At 39.0% G+C, this 21,520-nt stretch overlaps 1 protein-coding gene across 1 annotated transcript in view; it reads right to left on the reverse strand.

The window, feature by feature from the left end:
- The window catches only part of SGPL1 (sphingosine-1-phosphate lyase 1), a 332,112-nt gene that overhangs the window by 72,910 nt on the left and 237,682 nt on the right, over positions 1–21,520 (reverse strand). The window contains exons 7-9 of the mRNA XM_030203525.1: positions 20,499–20,607; positions 16,954–17,052; positions 4,554–4,700 (exon numbers count right to left, since the gene is read on the reverse strand). Coding sequence (XP_030059385.1) covers positions 4,554–4,700; positions 16,954–17,052; positions 20,499–20,607 — 355 coding nt within the window. The remainder of the gene's footprint in view (positions 1–4,553; positions 4,701–16,953; positions 17,053–20,498; positions 20,608–21,520) is intronic.

Below are 21,520 nucleotides of genomic sequence, written 5' to 3' on the forward strand. Positions count from 1 at the left end.
TCTGAGATATCGATTGTTCTTAGGGATAAAAGTAACTTATAAAACATATATATTTCAAAATAATACATAAAACTTTATAATTCAAATTTTTTTATAAAGCCAAAATACATGTACATGAATTTTATCAAATGATTATGATATTACCAAGCACAGTAAACAAAACAAAAAACATTGAAAAATATGTGATCTGTATTAATATGACTATGTGCCTAATTGGCTGTGTGATGTATTTCTGTGGCTCAAAGGACTGTTTTGTGCAAAATATGATGTGGGCTACCTGATAAATAGGTAAATCTCTTTTATAAAAGAAACTGGGTTTCTTACCAAGGTCTCTGTTCTGCAGTATGTAAAATATATAGATCCAATGCCTATATAATAAAAGAAATTAAAATAAAATTAAATAGAGATGTAGAGAAATTACTCCATCTCGTTTGTATAAATGTTTCATCAAAAAACGGTAAGGTAGCCTAGTGGTCTATTTTTAAACATGAGTATCCATTTTAATATATAATATTTCATCCAGGAGCACTTATTTTTCCAAACGTAATTTAAGGCACGTAAGAATAATGTATAAGTTTGACTGCAATATTTGACTTTAACTACGTTACATAATAGAAAGTAAAGGTTTATACACATATAAACTTTTTTTTGCCTTTCACACTAATTTTATTTGTCCATGCAGTATGTCTTTTAAAATGAAAATATGTTATTTACTTGTTTTATATACTATTCATTTACATTATGATTCGCTACTACACAATGTCTATGTTGTAGGTATTGATCACATAAAGTTGTAGCACACTCTATTATATGTCAACATCATGTCATTACGTCTGAACGCTCTCCTTAACGTCATCACTGTATTCACATTTTCTAAAAATACAGCACTAGGCTGTTTTATCATTTTTTTATTAGCCATTTAGACCAACAAATAGGTTTTCATCTTTGTTTTACTTTACTACTACACAATGCTTTCGCTGTATATATTGAACACATAAAGTTGTACAAAACTTAATAGCATGATGACATTACGTCATCATGATACTACGTCATTACGTCTAAACGCCGCCCTCGACATCGCCATTATTCATGTTTAAAAATAGACCACTAGGCTACCTTACCATTTTTTGATGAAACATTTATACAAACGAGAAGACTTCAAACGGAGCTAAATCTCCAACTTGCGGCTGTAATTTGTTTTACAGACACGCTCACTGATGAGAAATTCTCTCAATTTCTGAAGTGAGTAATTGTTATCTTCCTTGGCGAAAATACTGTTTTAGCTATCACGCTATCACTAATAGAGCTAGGCTAACATATTACACCAAATTTGCTTGTCGGCTCATACCGGTGTTTTCATTTATCTCAATCACAATAAAGAATTTACAAGGCAGCGTCTGGAGACACACAATGATTTAATAATTAAAAATTATATCATCATTAGGTGCAGCAAATCTGTTAAATCAAATGGAGTAATTTCTCTACATCTCTATTTAATTTTATTTTAATTTCTTTTATTATATAGGCATTGGATCTATATATTTTACATACTGCAGAACCTTGGTAAGAAACCCAGTTTCTTTTATAAAAGAGATTATTTACCTATTTATCAGGTAGCCCACATCATAATTTTTCACAAAACAGTCCTTTGAGCTACAGAAATACATCACACAGCCAATTAGGCACGTAGTCATATTAATACAGATCACATATTTTTCACTGTTTTTTTATTTCATTTACTGTGCTTGGTAATATCACAATCATTTGATAAAATTCATGTACATGTATTTTGGCTTTATAAAAAATTTGAATTATTAAGTTTTATGTATTATTTTGAAATATATATGTTTTACAAGTTACTTTTATCCCTAAGAACAATTGATATCTCAGACTTTTAAATGTGTTTTTTTTAAGCAGTGGCATAGCCAAGGGTGGGCCCAGGCCCATCCACTTTGGGTTCAGGCCCACCCAATAGCAGCACATCTCTAATGTGGCTGGCAGGGATTCCCAAGCCCCACCAGCCGAAAACTCCCAACTGTCTCTCCTGCATACCTTTTAAATAGCAGATCTTTACCTGCTACAAGCAGCAACTGATACATACTGTTCGCACCGGCCCTGCAGCCTTCCCTCTGATGTATTCCTGCTTATGCAGAAACAGGAAGTTGCATCAGAGGGAAGGCTGTGGGGCCAACATGAGCACTGTGTATTAGTTGCTGCTCATTGCCAGTGAAAATCTGCTATTTAAAATGTATGTGGGGGAGGGGGATGTTTGAGAGACCATATGGCATGCAGGCAAGAGAGAGAGAGAGACCAAATTACTTGTGGGACAAGGCGGAGTTCTGCCCACCCATCTTGGGCCCAGGCCCACCCAAAATTGGGTGTCTGGCTACGCCCCTGTTTTTAAGTGATGTTATTCTATAATTGCATTTAATTCATATTATTATTATTACTATTACGTCTCTATATTTTTAAACCTAAATCAATGTTGATCATTTAAATGTTTAAATTACTGATGATTTTTATTATTTTAATTTTATTTTAATATTTATTTTAATGTTTACTTCCATATGCTTTATGGTTAGACCCCTGAGGCAGGCGCTTCTTGCGCCGAAACACAGCCCGTGTCGGGTCACCTGTCAATAAAGAATCACTGTTGTCTCAGTCTTGAAGGCCCAATTTTACTTTTTTTGTTTGTATGATATTTTTATCTACATATGGGACATTTTCAAATAAATTAAAAAGCTGTCAAATAAGTAAAAACACCTTTTGTCTTCCACCTTTTAAGACACTGCCCATTGCCTATCCAACTGGAACAGTTTTCGACTTTTTACAGATGGACCACCCATAGTCAGTCCATTATCTCTAATAATCTTTTACTATTGCTTTCAATAGCATTTGCTATTGCTTTTGGTGTACTTGTGACTCCGCCTACTGGTTTCAATCCATATAATGGGCTAGATAGCCTCATACCGTCTCCTGTTCTCAACCAAACCTCCTTGGGCCCACATCTTTATATTAAATTCAATTTAAGAAACTTCCAATTCAATCTCCTAGGCCTTATTTCAGATCAGACATCCTTGGACTATAAAGGCTTTAGATCATCATATTTAGATCTGGATTTCAATGGATTCCCAAATGCATGACTATGTAGTTCATATACTGTATCTCTATAACCAACCTGGAGTTGGCCCTGTGAATCAGGTTGCAGTGCTATGTAGCAGAGACTTATGTTTACTATTTCCTATCCCACAGGGTCACCAGGGATTAGGTGCATCAGTGAAATGATACATTCAGTACTGGGAAAGGAGGGAAGACGTATGTAAAGGGCAAGTCTCAGAGAAAACTCCCTTCCAGTCCTCCTGGTTGTCAAGAACAAACACTTAATGCCTCAAGGGGGGGGGGGGGGGGGGGGGGAGGGAAGAAATCACAGATCTGAAAAAAGCAGGGCTTCAATTTTATCAACATTGAATGCAGTCTTTAATATTATACTTCAACTTAATTGATTCAAAGGTATTAAGAGGTCAATGTTATTTTGTTTCTAGTTTAAATTTGGGTTTCAAATGCCACATGCCATCTGCTGTTTAATCCCTTATTCGGCCTATTAGGAAGGTCATGTAGGTCTCCATAAACAGCTCACCAAAAGGCTACAAAATGCCAGTGAGGAAGCCCTCTCTTCCTGGAGTGTACCTCACCCCAAATAGAGATCTCGTGACTTTTTATTAAGACTCTTAAAGACACATAGCACTAGATCTCCATGTAATACATCTGTGAAGAAAGCTTCCACCTATCTCATGTTTTCGTTAAGTTATTTAAAAATTTATGACCAGCATTATGTAAAAGCAGGGCTTTTTTTGAGAGGGTACTTGGGGGTACTGAGTACCGGCACCTTTTTCATTGTCTGCTAAAATTGATTCAAGGTCCCCAAGTTATAGTAAAAGAGTTCAGGTTGCAGGGGGCCTGGCTATTGTGGGGTGGGTCCCTCAGTGATCACCCCACCTCTGAAGGGTGGTCTGGCATTTGAGTACCGGCACCTTTTTTGATAGAAAACACGTACTGTGTAAAAGTATGAGCAAATTACAAATAACATTCAAAATAAAATCATTAATCAAATAAAACAAATACAACAGACAATTTTGAGTGATTTTGCATAGACAAACATAACCTACTGATCACCCCCTACTCAGGAAAAGCTTTTTAAAATAAAGCTTTTAAGTTTTTCTGAAAAACTACTTGGATGTAATCGCCCTCAGGTCCTAAAGCAGGGAATTCCGTAACTCTGGACCTGCTATTTAAAAAATTCTATGTTGAAATGCTTTTTATGGAATCAGTAGTCAGGAATGTGCCTGGCTGAGTCTTAAAACTGACTGTTGCTTCTATTGTTTGTAGAGGAACGCTACTTAGAATAAGTTTTCTACTTTATTGTAAGAACAATTTCTCTCCTTTTTAACTCAACTCTTAAAGCTTTAGTTTCAATTTGTGAGCCTATTTAATATATTGTCTGTAATCCCCAAACTAAATCTATATTTTTCTGAAGTTACATCTTGTTTTCTCACCTTGTGTGTATCTGCAGAAATACTTGTCACACCTTTAACACCAAAGTCAAATGGCTGAAGAGGGAATCCAGCCTTCTTCATAAAGACAATGAGGAAGCCACCTAGGCAAGCATCCACATGAAAAGGGATCTTATATTTCACTGCCAACTGAATGAAGACACGTTGCAATTAATTGACACCCTTAAAAAAAAAAAAAAGAAGAAAAATACAAAACCCAAACCACCCAATTCTTTCTTCATGCACACCTACAAAAACAATATTTTATTCTGGCCATGCCTAGCAGCTGCAAACTCACAAAGCCTGAAAAGAATTTCCTTTAAACTATATATATGCATATGTCATATCCATAACTATAGCTAAACACATTCCAAGAACACTTAGGTCTTTTACAAAGGTGTGCTAGTATTTTTGGCATACGCTAAAAACCAGCGTGCGCTAAACGTTGATATGTCCATTATATTCCTATGGGTGTCTCAACGTTTAGCACACACTAAAAGCACTAGTGCACCTTTCTAAAAGGCCCACTTAATTTGTCTGTACTTTTAGGTAGGGGTGGAAGAATATTTTTAAACTTGGGCACCAGCCTAAACATTTTTTTTTTGTCAGTACACTATCAGCTCAGGGATTTTTTTTTTTTGTCTTTTTGGTTTGGATTTTACCCTTTTGTCTACATTTCAGATTTTGTTTTTAAATTTTTTTTTTCTTTTTTTGTCATGTCTATTTATTTTGCTGTTTTTTGCCATCTAATTTTTATTTTAAGTGTTTTGTTTATTCTGTTTTCATTTCTGTTCCTCACCTCCTCTTCCAACTTCTATCCTGTGAGGGTAGGGAGCAACCCCTGGTCAGGCTAGAGTGGCAGTTCCTTTCAGACTTAGGACTACCCACAGCTCCTCTTGGGCCTAGGTTAGGGGAAGGTGCCAAGTTTTGGGCACCTGAGAATTTTCTCACTGTTTCTTGTTTGTATTCACTTTCTCAACAAAACAAAGTCAAAAGGTAAGAAAAAATACCAACCTTTGTACAAACAACTGTAGAATGAACTAAAGGGAAGAATGAAGAACGAGGGCAAAGAGAGAAAAGAAAAACTAAGGGACAACTCCCACAGTAGCATCTTACGTAAATTAGATATAAATCTCATTCTGATACTCAATACTTAACGAAAGCACTTTAAATGCTGAAGAACAAAACAAAAATATAATTTCCAAATGCATGCACACACAAAACTATACAGGAAAGCAGCAAACAAATAGATTTCCCCCTCAGGAAATGTGAAATCTGTCACGGTGATCCCATGCTTGTGTGTGTGTGTTTTTTTAAAGGATATCCACAATGAATATGCATGATATACCCTTATACAAATCTTTTTTTTTTTGTATTTTGGAATGCTTTTATAAAATGCATATTTTTGTGCAGATGAATAAATATTTTTTATTAGATCCCTCAACATAAGTGGTTATGTTCGTAGATGAAATAAATGATTGCTTCATTCAGCAGCTGATTCAGGAATCAACAAGAGGGCGACTGTAGATCTATTCTTAGTGGAATGTAGAAGTTGGTGAGAGAGATAATGGTGTTGGGTCCACTTGGCAATAGTGATCATAACATGATCAAACTTGAGTTCATAATCGGAAATCTACTGTGTTAGCATTTAATTCTCAAACGGCAACTATGATAAAATGAGGAAACTGGTTAAAAATAAAAAAAGAGCTAAAAAAAACTGCTGCAACAAAATCAGACATGGAGATGTTTTAAAATACCACTTGAAAGCCCAGACCAACAACAGCCAGCACGGTTAAAAAGTGAAGTGAAAGAGGCCAATGGAGTCAAAATAACATCTCAAAAAATCCAAATGAATAAAGTACAAAGCAGAATAAGTACTGGAGAGTTATAGATGCAAAACATTCATAAGGAAGGCTAAAAAGGAATTTGAAAATAAGCTTGCTGTCGAGGCAAAAACTCATAATAAAAAACCTTTTCAGGTACATTAGAAGCAGAAAAGTTTGAGTGCCCCTTTTACTCCTTGATTTAATGGTCCACCTGACTCCTTCACAGAAAGGAGAGGACAAGGCCACAATAGAGCGACTAAGTGGCCCTTATGCAAAGCATAAGCCCAACGCTGCCTTACCGCATGCTACTTTGAACTACCGCTGGCTCATTTAATAGCACAGCACTAACCAGGCATCGTCAGGTGCTGCCTGGTTACCGCGGGAACCCTTACTGTCACCTCAATGGGTGGCAGTAAGTGCTCCCCTCACATGGCAATGTGGTAAGAGTACTCTTACTACATGGCCATTTTTTAGGGACTTTTTACCTGCTGCGGTAAAAAGGGCCCCCGCCGCTACTGCAGGGCCCTTTTTCCCTGCAGCTTAGTAAAAGGACTCCTAAATGAATTATTTGCTTCAGTCTTTACTGGGGAAGATGTAAGGGAGCTACCAATGTCAAAAATGGAATTTCAATGTGACAGTACGGAGGAACTGAAAAATCTCAGTGAACCTGGAAGATGTAATAGGTCAAATCTACAAGAGCAGCAAATCACCTGAACCGGATGATATACACCCCAGAATATGAAATCAATTGCAGACCTACTAATAGTAATCTGTAAACTAAAGACTGAAAAAGTGGCCAAAACTATAATTTTGTACGAGTATATCCCAGCTTTCTAAAATAGGGATGTAGACATGTACGTAGCATACATGTCTAAACACTGGTTTATATGTCCAAAATGCATATAGGGCTTCTAAAATAACCACCATCTGTATTTTCAGAAAGCTTTTGGCAAAGTCCCTCATAAGACACTCCTGAAGAAATTAAAAGCCATAGGATTGGAGGAAATATCTTGCTATGGATTGCAAACTGGTTAAATAACAGAAATCTGAGAGTAGGGTTAAATGGCAAATCTTCTCAATGGGGGAATGTGAAAAGTAGAGTACCACAGGGATCTGTACTGGGGACCAGTATTTAACATTTTCTGGAAATGGGGACAAGTGACATGATCATACTTGCTGCTGGCACAAGATTACTCAAAGCTGTTGCATCATTGTTTTCTAATTGTTCGATGTTTGTACTTTGATAAGAAAAAGTTCTAATAAAGATATTGAAACAAAAAAATAAGTTGCAGAATCGCATGCAATTGTGAGAAACTACAGGAGGACCTTGCAAAACTGAAAGATTAGCCATCCAAATGAAAGCTGAATGTTAAGAATCATTAGGGAAGGCATAGACAATTTAAAAAATATATATCATAGTATCTCTATCGCTCCATGGTGTGGCCACAACTCAAAATGGATGTAGACAAATTAGAAATGGTACAGAGAACAGTAACAATGATTAAGGACAGACTAAATAGGTTAGGGTTCTTCAGCTTGAAGAAGAGACAGCTAAGAGGAAATATGACAGAAGTCTATAAAATCCTGAGTGGAGAGGAACTGGTAAATACAAATTGGTTGTTTTCTCTTTCAAAAAGTACCAATACTTGGGGACAATATCTATAAGTCTGTCTGGCTGTGGCTCTGATGCTGTCCACAGGTCACACAGCCCTCCTTCCTCCTTTCTATAGCTGCTGTGCTGTGTGTTTCAAATCTGCTCTGTACAGAGAACCCTAAGCAGTTTAAATTTCATGTTTCAAGCGGTCTGACAACTATAGGAAGACAGGGCCATGCAACCCATAGCACGTACCAGAACTGATCTTACAGATACTGGGTCAAGAAGATTTTGGGAGAAGGAAGAACTCACTCTTGAGGATTTGAGAAATAAGCATTTCCTTGGACACATCCTAGTCTAATATCAGAGACAATCTGGTTTTCATAAGGGGCACCACCCAAAACCACTGCTAACTGGCACAGTCACTGAGATTAGCTCACGTTTAAATTCCGGTAAAATAGTTCTAATTCTTTTTTATTTGCCAGAAGTCTTTATTGACAGTTCAAACAAGTGGGCAAAACATACATGTCGCTTACAGCATTATGCAATCTTTGCACATCCAGTTTTCAATTACATGCACAAAATAAAAGAGGACAAGATTCAAAAATGCCTTCCCCACAATCCAAACTAGCGCATTATTGCTCAACCAAACTTCTTGAGATTTTTATTTTCCATTTTATTCCCTAAACAACTTGTAACAGTAACACTATTCCCCGCCCACCCACCCCCCAACCCCGCTCGGTCATTCAGGTAGACAGGCTGATAATTTCCTAAACCAATGCATTACAATACTCAAACTGAGCAATGTAAAATAAAAGGTTCCCACGTGGTATCCCATTTATGTTATCTGGTGCCGACGCTCTGCTGAGAGCGGCTCCATTTTACAGATATACTACAGTTTATTAAGCCACTTTGTTAATGGGGACACTGAGTTCTGTTTCTAGTACGCTATAGAAATAAGTAGTAGTAGTAGTACCTAACCAAAAAAGCATTAGTAGGTGTTAGACCCGGAATCTTTTTTAGGAAATAGAAAATAAACTGGAGCCGAAAAGCAAAGATAACCCCAGCCATATCTGTAATCTACAATATATTGCTTTCCAAAAGGCTCTTACTTTTACACAAGACCAGCACATATGACCCACTGTGCCAACTTCTCCGTATCCCCTCCAACAAATGCGCCGGAGTCGAGCAGGTGTTAGGTACCAGCGAAATATTACTTTAAGAGCATTTTCTCTAAGAGGCACATAAAGAGACACTCTCGTCAAGGCCCTTTCCATGGTCTCCCACTCATCTTCCCTCAGCTCCTGGCCCAGCTCACGGCTCCAGTTCCTCCTTTGAAGGGTATACACTGAAGGTTTTGAGCAAATATGCTTATAAAGACAGGTTACCAAGCCTCTCGTGGACCTGGAGTCCTCACATAACTCCTCCAAGAATGAGTCCTCCCTCATTACCAGCGAACAAATAGATTTCCCCCTCAGGAAATGTGAAATCTGGAGATAAGCATACCTGTCGTGTGCAATACATGGATACTCCTCTTTCAAAAGAGAAAATGTTTGCAGAGACTCCTCCTTGAACACCTGACCCCAGGTTTGCAGGCCCTCCCTGTACCATCCACTAAACACACCCTGTACATTCCCCGGAGGGAAAAGAGGATTATAGGCGACAGATGAGACAGATTACTCTCCGGGCATGCGAAAAAGGTGTCCCAGTAATAAAAGGTACAAACTATAAAACAACTGTTAAATTGTATACAAAACACTTTCTATCTTTATTGAATATTTTCTATATACTTAGATTTTTTCTTTACACAGTCATAAATAGAACATTAACACAATCATTCACATCCATGATCCCAGAGACCTATGCTTTCGGGGGAGCCACACTAACGCACCCAATGAGAATTGTTCCAATGTACCCACTACTTGTGTGCAATGCATGATACCACTCTATTGCTGCACGTGCCTGAGCTGCCCTGTAGTACCAATAGATGTTTGGGACTCCCATCCCACCCTTTTTCCTATCTTGATATAAGAATGAAAGAGGGAGCCGTGGACGCTTTCCTGCCCATATGAAACGTATAATGCGATCTTGCAGGGTAGAAAGAGTCCTCCTTGGTATCTGCAGTGGGAGTACCTGGAACAAGTACAGGAGACGGGGTAATATGTTCATTTTAATCGTGGCTATTCTACCAAACCAGGACAGGGTCAAATCCTCCCATCGCTCCAGATCTCAGACTAATGCTCTAATCACACCTGGGTAGTTTGCGGAATACAAATCTGAAAAATGCGGGGTCAACAAGACTCCCAAGTAACGGATTCCTTTCACTGCCCAACGAAATGAATATGAGTCCTGCAGTGCACTCACTAACCTTGGTGGCAAAGTGACGTTAAGGGCCTCTGACTTAAGTCATGTTAATTTTGAATCCAGATACCACTGCATAATCATCCACAGTGCGCAGGAGATTTGGGACTGAGGTAATCGGATGCGTTACAGTTAACACATCATCAGCAAAGAGTGCCATTTTATTCTCTCTCTCCCCTATATAAACACCTCATATATCTGAGTTCGCATGTATGTTTGCCGCAAAGGGCTCCATACCCATTGCAAAAAGCAGTGGGGATAGTGGGAACCCCTGGCGAGAAGCTCTCTGCAATGTAAACATCTCAGAATTCCCCCAGTTAATTCACACACAGGCCTTAGGAAAGCTATAGAAAGCCCTAACCCGACCACAGAACAGAGGCCCTATCCCAAACTCTTCCAGAATCAAAGGCCTTCTCCGTGTCCAGACCAAGAAGGCACATCAGCAGCCGATCTCTTCTGGTCAAGTACATTACGTCCACCACTCGTCTAATATTGTCCATGGCTTGCCTCTGTGGCACAAACCTCCACCTGGTCTGGGTGTATAAGAGTTTGGCAAAATAGCTGTTAGGTGATTTGCTAAAACTTTTGCTAAGATCTTAACATTAGCATTCAAGATGGATATAGGGCGATATGAAGCACATTCAGTGTGATCTTTATTTGGTTTTGGTATTACAGCAATCCAGGCCTCCATCACTGAAGGGGATAGAAGCCCTCCAGTTCTAATCTGATTAAGTAAATCTGTAAGCAATGGAACGAGTTCTAAAACAAATTTCTTATAAAACTCATTAGGAAGACCATCTAGACCAGGTGATTTGTGAGAGGGTAACCCCTTAACATTTTGAATCTCTATTGATGTTATCATTTTATCCAATTCAGCTACCTGGACTGGGTTAAGTGTTGGTAGATTACTAGCTGTCAGATATTCATTGATAGCTTCTGGTGCAGGACAAATCTCCTGCGAGTATAGCGTTTGATAGAATTGTTTAAACCGCTTACATATCTGAGTGGTTGTGTTAAGTAGGCCCCCCTTACCATCTCGAACTCGCACAATTGTGTGGTCCACCTTTTGTTTACGCAACCTTATGGCAAGAGTACGCCCTGCTTTATTGGTAAATTCAAACGCACATACCTTCTGTCTAGCTTGAAACATGCTCAATTGTTCTGAGTAAATGGCATCCAGTTGAAGCCAAATTCACGCAGCTCCTGCATTATTTGGGGAGACTGTTTTGCCTTATGACTTGCTTCTAGACATTTAATTCTATCCAAACACTTCGCCAACTGCGCCCTCTGGCGACGGGCCTGCCTGCTAGCTACTTGTAGGAAATATCCTCTAGATATCACTTTCATGGCATCCCAAACTACACTTAGAGGGGGACCTGAGTCAATATTAATTTCCTGGTATTCCTTCATCACATTTCTATAAACTTCTATCACCTCCATATCCTGTAGGATGCCTACATTCATGGTCCATATTTTGTCCTGGACCTCTGGCCTAATAGACAGCAAGGAGGCCCACGCCGGCGCGTGATCTGATATGGTTATACTACCAATACCTGACCCGCCTCCGGACCCATCTCAACCAACTTAGCGTCCAGAAAGATATGGTCAATACATGAATAGGAGTCATGGATGTGAGTAGTATGTGTAATCTCGATCTCTTTGGTGTGTAAGTCAACAATATATCTAGCAGTCCTAAGGAGTGTACAAGTGAGCAAATCCTAACCTGGGCCAACTAAAGTTAATTGGTTGTTAGTACCCAATTATTGATGGTAAAGAGCTTGTTAGTCAATTATGTTGCACGCACATCTCGGGTACGTGTGCCAAATTTGGACGCCCACATCTGAGTGCCATTTACAGAATCCATGGGTTTCTGACTTGTATTACCCCTTCCATTTTAGAAACAATGCTTACACTGAAGAACTCTTAAGACTTTAAGCTGTTGGATAGATTTGACTTTGTCCCTTATGCCTGAAATATCAGCAACCACTAAGGTGTCGTTTACAACTTTACAGAAAATAAGGTTTAAGTGAGACTGGAACCTAGGGACCTGATATTAACGCATGCCTTAGTATGAGTGACAGAATTTATAACAGTCCTAACATTGTATATATGTTATGTTTACAGGCAAGTCAGAATGCTGCTGTAAAACTGTTATTGAGACCAGGCTACACCATTGCTTATGGAGCATCAATGGCTTTATTCGCAATCAAATCAAGCTCAAAATATCAATTTTGCCATTCCATGACTTACATTGATATGACTCAATATCCGGCAGACTGTCAGCTGTCTTATGAACCACTATATTGCTTCAATACTCCCATCCAATTTATTAACAACTAGTAAAAAAGGCCCGTTTCTGACACAAATGAAACGGGCGCTAGCAAGGTTTTCCTCGGAGTGTGTATGTTTGGGAGAGTGTATGTGAGAGTGACTGTGTGAGAGTCAGAGTGAAAGTGTGAGTGTGTGAGAGAGAGAGTGAGTCTGGGTGTGAGTGTGTTTGTGAGAGAGTGTGTGTGTGAGAATGAGAGTGTGTGCAAGTGTGTATGTGAGACACAGTGTGAGAGTGTGTGTGTGTGTGTGCGCGAGAGAGAGAGTGTGTGTGGGACACAGATTCTCTGTGAGAGTGAGTGTATGAGACCAAGCGAGTGTGTGAGTGACTGTGTGGCACATAGAGAGTGAATGTGATACAGTGTGAGACAGAGTGTGTGAGAGTGAGAGTCAGAAAGACATTGTATATGAGAGAGAGAGAGTGAGCCTTGCCCTCCCAATCCATGCCCATCCATGCTCCTCTGTCACCTGCCCCCTCCATTCATCCCTATCCAGCAATTCCCCTCTCTCCCTGAGCCCTGTCCTGCAATCCATATCCATCCATGCCCATCTGTCCCCTCCATTCATCCCTATCCAGCAATTCCCCTCTCTCCCTGAGCCCTGTCCTGCAATCCATATCCATCCATGCCCATCTGTCCCCTCCATTCATCCCTATCCAGCAATTCCCCTCTCTCCCTGAGCCCTGCCCTCCCAATCCATGCCCATCCATGCTCCTCTGTCCCCTGCCCCCTCCATTCATCCCTTTCCAGCAATTCCCCTCTCTCCCTGAGCCCTGCCCTCCCAATCCATGCCCATCCATGCTCCTCTGTCCCCTGCCCCCTCCATTCATCCCTTTCCAGCAATTCCCCTCTCTCCCTGAGCCCTGCCATCCCAATCCATGGCCATCCATGCTCCTCTGTCCCCTGCCCCCTCCATTCATCCTTTTCCAGCAATTCCCCTCTCTCCCTTCCATGACCCCCCCTCGCATCCATGCTCCTCTCTCTTCCATGTCCCAGCCTGGCCCGCCCTCTTCTCTCCCCCCCCCCCCTTCGCATCCATGCCCCCCCCCTTCGCATCCATGCTGTCGTTTCTCCTCTGCCCTCCCGCTCCCATTGTTCAATTTTACTGTCCACCCTCTTCTCTCCCCCCAACATTCCTTTTTTTTTTTTTTCTTTTTAAATTTACCTCGGTTCTGGCAGCGCAGCGTCAGGGAAGGAGGCGGCGCTCCCGACGTCTAGCCTTCCCTTCACTGTGTTCCGCCTTCTTCTGACGTCATCCTTGACGTCAGAAGAAGGCGGAACACAGCGAAGGGAAGGCTAGAGACGTCGGGAGCGCCGCCTCCTTCCCTGACGCTGCGCTTTGTTTGTTTTTTTTTCGCCCTCGACGTCATGACGTTTGCCCTGACGTCATGACGTTTGACGCGAGGGCGAGGCAGAGACGGCTGGGTGGCTTCACACCATGAATCCACGAACCCTACAGCCAGGGAGTGTTTGAGTGACTTCAGAACGTTGTCTTCAGAACGTTCACAGTGCGTTTTGTTATATTAGATTCTTTCTTTGTTTAAAGCAAGACTTAACTGCACATGGGATGCGGCTTTCACAGTCTTGGCACATACCCTGTGGAATGCAATAGTGCTTACTTATAAGGAAAGCAGGGCAAAAACAATAAGTGACAAATGAATAAGTATAGCAGAAAATACAAAATGTTACTCTAGAAGCCATTCATTGATCAAAACCAGACACATGAATATTTAAGGAAAGGTGAAGTAAAACCTAAAGATAAGTGACGGATACTAGTTACAGCCCAGTACAGCGGATTAAGAACAAAGGGCTCCTTTTACAAAGGCACGCTAGTGTTTTTAATGTGTGCTAAAAATAAGCGTACGCTAAACGTTAGAGACACCCATATATTCCTATGGGCGTCACTTGCATTTAGCACACACTAAAAACGCTAGTTTGCCTTTGTAAAATACCCCCAAAATGATTTACAAGAAGTAGAGAGAAAAAAAAAAAACTAGTGCAACAGACATCTGTAGATTCTATAATAACAGTCACTCATCTTATCTTATAGATGGCTGTGAAGTTCTGATGGCAGAAAATCTCTATACAGAAAGACATAACGAGTTTGCGTGTCTCATCCATTGGAAACTTTGTAAACACTACAACATCACTGTATTAGAAAAGCACTAGGTTCATTACCCTAAGAAAATCATGGAAAAAAAAATAAGAGGTTACGATCACATGGAACAACCCCATTCCAATTGATAAAAAGTTGAGCGTCAGGGACCCGCACATAGTGGTGAAAGAGGAAACAACACCAGAAAGACATTGATTATACTGGTTTCTATAGCAAGTGATTACTCTGTGAATCACGTACAGAGAAAAAATATATTCAAGTATCAAAGAACTGCAGTCCGAGACCAAGAAAATGTGGCAGAAATTATTTCCCATTGTTTTGTGAGCCACAAGCCTGATTAAAAAATTTCCAGGCACATTTGGATAAATTGCCTATATGTGTTAAATCTTATGAACTCCGAAGGAAGCTCTCTTTGGCACGATGCAAGTCCTATGGCGAGCATTAGCAGTAAATTTAAGAGACTGAGATCATACTCCAAATACTCTGGCTTAGGAACGAGGTTCATTACTGTCATGGTATATCAGAAAATAATCCATTTGGAGACAATGGCCCCACCCAGAAAAAGACAAGGGAAGAGAGAAGAAATGGAAAAACAAACTGGAAAAGAATGTAGAAGACCAACAAGAAAGTAGGAGAGACAGACTAAGACTAACCCAATTACAAAAATAAAGGGGTCCTTTTACTAAAACTTAATGTGCACTAAATGCTAAGAAGCCAATTTTATACCTATAACTTCTTAGCATTTAGCACACGCTAAGATTTAGTAAAAGGGCCCCCAAAATACCCAGATAAAGTAGAAAAGATATTTTAGTTTTTAAAGACTGGATTGTGTCAGCTTTGAGAAATATGCATCTCTTTTCTTTCTATATTTTGCAAAACACAGGAGGAAATGCATTTGTTTCTATTTTTCCAGTATTGCACTGCTCATCGAGTTTTGCTTTCTAGGATTTTTTTGTTTGTGTGTTTCTGTTTGTGGTTCCTTATTCTGTATTAGGCAAGGGTCTGTCTATGTTCTGCATACGTGATCGAGGTAAAAGATTTTGCTAGTGTGTAGTTTCTGTGCAGCAGTCTCATTTGTTCTGTCTCCCCCCCCCCAAGAGGAGCATATGGGCGTTCTAGGACCTTGTGTAATATTTACAGTGTTGCTTTTCATATGTAGGTTTGATGCACTTTGAGTACTACAAGTTAGTGCTATTTTGATAAGATGTTCACTATATAGGTTCTGATATCTTTTTTGTAAAGTTGTACATTACATTCCACTGCCACTTTGTAAAGTGAAATGATACCACAGTTTTAATATTTATATATTTTTGAGTGGCAAGATGTAAGAAGAAACATCCTAGCTCCATTATTTTGGGAAAGTGGAGAATAAACAGAATTGTACAGCTTATACAGAGATTCTGTCCCATTCTATATAGAAGCCACACTTCACTCTTAGGTAGAAGTAAATCATCATTGAATAAGTTTTACTGATGGCTGAAACAGACGGTAATTTCTCTATACATAAAATACTCTTCTGTACTATGTTTATAGCTAACAAATGTTGGACAGGGAAGGCTGTGATGTGGGAGCAATGTGCATAAGTGCCACTTTGGTTTGTCAGCTTTCACTCCATGTCCCTCTCTCCCCCCCAAAAAACCCTGGCATGCCTCATCTATTGCCTACCTAAATACTTCTGTCAAGAGCAGGGGTGGGCAACCTTTATACACAAAGGGCCACATGAATATCAGCACTACTCCTAGAGCAGTGCTACTCAATCCAGTCCTTGAGACACACCGAATCCTATCAGGTTTTCAATATTTCACGGTGAATATGCATGAAATAGATTAACATACCATGGAGGCAGTCATGTAAATCTATCTCATGCATATTCCCTTTGAATATCTTAAAACCCTGACTGCCCTAGAGGACTAACTTTATAGACCTTCTGTGTGATAAATAAGTAAAAAATTAACTATAAAACAAATTGCTAGAGGGGTTATTCTGAAAATATTTATAAAATACGGTATTTAGAATTACCAAATCTCAGGTTAATGATGTTTTCTGTATTTCCCATGGTCTCGGGGGCTACCTATAATTCAGTGGTGCGCAGCAGGTTATCCACCCCTGGTCTAGAGACAACACTGATCCTCAATCTTTCTTAGGCCATTTTAAAGTAACCCATTTCCAAAGTGAATACCTTTGCCACATCCTCTATAGGGTCGATAATGCCATGAGGAAACTGGGGAGCCGAGCAGACCAGCATTGCTGTATTTTTGGAAATGGCTCTTGCCATTGCCTAAAAAAAAATAAATGTAGCACAAGCAAAAAGAAAGTTAAACCAAAGTACTGCTTGGGAATATGGTACAGTTGCTTACCTGTAACAGATGTCCTCTAAAGACAGCAGTTTACCAGGTACACAAGTGGATCATGTGACAACATTCTAAGCCGAACTACTAGCACTTTCTGGAACAAGCAAACCTTTTCATTGTACTTGTGTAGTAGTTCTGCACAGCAACAGCTCCATAGCTCACTTCTGTTTTATGCATTCAGTTTTCTCTCTGGGTGTCCTTTTAAAAGCATCTATCTTTTGGGCCCCAAATTCTTTTCAGTTGTTAGATCTCTCTGTCACACCCTTTGCATGCTTTGTACCATCAGATGGCTGCCAGATTTGAAACTCATCAGAATTGAATATCAGACATATTAATTACTATAATACATTCACATAATAGTCTTCCTGGTGTGTTGCTGAAATGTCTGCCTACTGATTCAAAATACTGGTGCTCACAGGTTTAACAATGATATCCCCTTGCTTGCCGCCAGCATTGGTTTCCAGTTAGTTACCGGATGACTTTAAAATCCTTATTATAATCTTGCACTACATCTGGAGTCCTCAAATACAGCCCTCAAGGCCCACAACCCAGGTTGGTTTTAGGATTTCAACAATGAATATGTATGTATATGAGATCTATTTGCATGAAATGGAAGAATTAAATGCAAATAGATCTCATACACATTCATTGTGAAAATCCTGAAAACCAGACTGGGTTGTAGACCTCAAGGACTAAATCTGAGGTCCCTTGCACTACTTACTGATCTACCTATTTAGCTGACTGGTTCATTCCATATATTCCTTCATAAAAACTTTATTTGTCCCACATCAACCTGCTCTCCATCCATCCTCTTTCTAGCATTTGTCTTGAGAGTTCATGCTGTTCCATCTTGCATTTCATACGATCACTCAAATTCCTTGTTACTTCATTTGAGAATGGAAAACTCGCCTTCTAAATTCAAGGTCGTTTTAAAAATGTGGTCCTTCCAGCAAGCTCTGAGGATGGGACTAGTCTTAGAATTAAATACTTCCTTGCCTTTAGTTTACTTTTGCAAGAAAAGCTCAAAGTCTAAAACCACAGCCATAACTATTTTGGGAGTATCTTTGCACAGATATCACAGCAAATGTCTTCAAGGTCTTGTCCTAGGCATCTACATCAGACTTGCCGATAGCCAGTAATGAATATCCTCTAATTGGATTTGGGACAGATCTTGAAGCCACTGGCCTACACCTTGGGCACCAAGGAAAATAGCTAATCCAAAATTAATAAAAACAGTTTTGGCTCTTGTAAGAAAGACTGTGCAAAAAAAAAAGAAAAGTTGCACAAATATATCCAGGCAGTCTACAAATGAAGTGCTGTTGAAAAACAACTTCTGCAGGCTACCACAGAAGACAGGATGAAAAATAAAATACAATTAATAATGTAAAATCTCTTAAGTCTATTTTATTTTTCATCATGTTTGCTGTGGTGGCCTGCAAAAGTTTTTTTCCAACAGGCTTAAGAAATAGTATAAAATCTATATTTCTGTGAAGGACATTTGGGAGTTAAGTAAACATTTGGAGGAGATGTTAAAAAATGGTTGTATCTCAGAACTCTATTTTCTAGTGAAGTTATGGATACATTTGTGAATATGGACTCCAAAATATTTGTTTTGGATAAAAGGTTACACATTGTTGAAATGCAAGTTACCAGTATGTAGGCAATATCTGTGTCTTCTATTAAGGGCTTTCATAGTCTATATTTTAAATTGGAAATGATTGGAAATACTGATAGATCTAGGAACCTACGTTTCTTGAATTTTCCATCTATATATTTGCTGCCACCCAAGTCTCTTTTGAGGAAATATCTCAAGGTGGTCTTGGGTTTAGCAAACGCAGCATCAATACCTTTTTAAAACTGTTACTATTTACTTAGTAAGAGTTATTCCGGGTCACTTAGCAGACCAGTTGGTATCTGCAGAAGTAGATTTGACTGCTTTTCTTGAGGGTTCAGGTGGTGTGATCTCTACCCTCCTGGTGACATTTACAAATCAGTGATAAGGCTCTCATTATGAAAGGTTACTTAAAAAAAAAAAAAGATGAGAATTTTTGTGGAACAAAAATGATGATTTTCCAGATATGGTCAGGGCCCTGCAGCTTAGATGGAAGGCCTTTTTGGCACTGAAGACGAGGGTGCAAGGCCTGGAAGCAACTTTTTTTCTTAAATTTCTATGTGTTTGATTTCCTTTCAAAGTAAAGATTATGTTTTTTGGGATCCGCTTCAACTTGAATATTTTCTTAAGGGTAATGAGAAGTAGACTGTGATTGAGTACAATAGTTGATGAAATGCTGTTTAGTAGCAAGCTTGTCCTAATTTGATTGCTTTTGTTTGCTTTATAATTTGTATCTTCAATCCCCTTGACGTGGGCTTGTTAGCGTTCTTATTTTGTTTAATATTATATATTTTTTTTTCTGTATAGTTATATGGATGCTATTTGCTTGTCCTTGGTTTGGATTACAATATATAGCAATAAGGAAAAATTAAAAAAAAAAAGTGTAAAATCTAACTTTAGCAACTACTGGGATATTTCTGCAGCTGAATCAGTAAAAAAAAAAAGTAGTAACTTTCTCTGGAGAGAAACAGAGGGGCTTTAGGAATACCACCATCTGGCAGGTATGACAGAAAAAAATGAATTGAGGAAAGCTGTGGAAATGAAGCAGTGCTGCTGCACAGGGTCACAGAAAGACTTTTGCCTTTTTCAGAAAGATCTGGAAATCTCCATCCATCCAATGCTGAGTTCAGTCAAATGATGCACTTGATGAATATCTACTTATCTTCAGAGAATAATTTCTCACATAGTTCATGAATTTTGAGATTAATTAGACTAGATAAGTCTCTTGGGTAAAAACATTCAATATTATACACGGCTTAAACTGGCAAAGGCAACTATAGCTACAAGAGTTTGAGAGGTAAAGCCACTGTTGGATTTTACGAAGCTATTGCCATCTCATGCTATGGTTGACAAATCATTTATGGATTTCACAATGATATTTAGTACAACTTAAGATACAGAACCTGGTTTTCAACAACTGTAACTGCCAAAGTAAAGTGCCAGCACTTTAATTGTATATTCAGAGATGTTAATTAGACATTTTAACAACAGCTATGTTGTTGCTTCTACAGGTCAGGCTTGCTTCTTTGCTGGCCTAACTTATTTTTAGAAGTTATATAGAGCATGGCTGGATTTTGCAAATTTGTATGCAACTTTACTGCCATCTCCTAGCATCTCTTGTTTTATGCACAGGGCATTATGGAAGGAAGGGAACATGCAAACCATGTCCCTTTCTATTTTAATGTGTCAAAATGCAGTTGTTGAAAGTTTATCTGTAGCTCTGTTGCCCTAGCTCTTGGCCACTCCATGCAGCACCAGTACCTTAACGTCTACTTGCATTGTCTTCTTGTCCACTGGAATGTGAACAAGCTTCATCCTAAAATAATGGGCAGCTTTCTCAAATGCTGCATGAACACTGATTGGAGCCAGTCTAGAAAGATGAGAAGAGAGAGAAAATGGAGACAAAAATAGTAGACAATCTTGCATGAGCTCTCCTTAAGAAATGTCAGTGTATTGGAAGTGTGGGTAGACTGTCTTGTAATCTAAAGTTATGTGCTCTGTAATTAAGCAACACTACACATGCAGTGGTATAACCACAAAACCTTAGTGTATTTTTAAATCTTGAACATGCCTCTTTTTAGTCAGGAAATGCAGTTCAGTACAAATTCAAACCCATCTAAAAAGGTAGTTCTGCTAAAATATATTTCCTTGTTTCTGAGTATTCTATATTTACATATTTATTTTATTTGAATTTTGCTCACAACTTTTTCAGTAGTAGCTCAAGGTGAGTTATACTCAGGTATACTGAGTATTTCTCTGTCCCTGGAGGGCTCACAGTCTAATTTTGTACCTGAGGTAATGGAGGGTTCAGTGACTTACCCATGATCACAAGCTGCAGCAGTGGGATTTGAACCGGCCACCTCTGGATGGCATAAAGGACAATAAAGCTGTCCATAAATCCTATAATATTTCTAGAGCATGGAAAGCTTATGTGGTAAACAGATTGCTTCAGGTACATGAATTACTTTATGATGGAGGCCTAAAATACAGCAGATAATGGTCTACCTAACCACTGCAACTCTTCCAGTAGATTTCTGCAGGAAGATAATAGCCAATTCCCTGTCTCCTGCAACATCCAGGTTCATTGAAACTTGTTTTAACTCTTCACATAAAAGCATACTTTACAAATATCATAACAAAAATTAAATGACATTTCAGAGTTAGTATTATTTAAACAAGAAAAAAAAATCTAGTAGAAATGTACTTGTATTAAAAAAAAATAAAAAGAAAGAAATTTCCCAATATTTACTGGTGTTCACTCTTATTTTTACAACTGGGAGTAA

Source organism: Microcaecilia unicolor, chromosome 5 (genome assembly GCF_901765095.1).
Source record: "Microcaecilia unicolor chromosome 5, aMicUni1.1, whole genome shotgun sequence".
Taxonomy (NCBI): domain Eukaryota; kingdom Metazoa; phylum Chordata; class Amphibia; order Gymnophiona; family Siphonopidae; genus Microcaecilia; species Microcaecilia unicolor.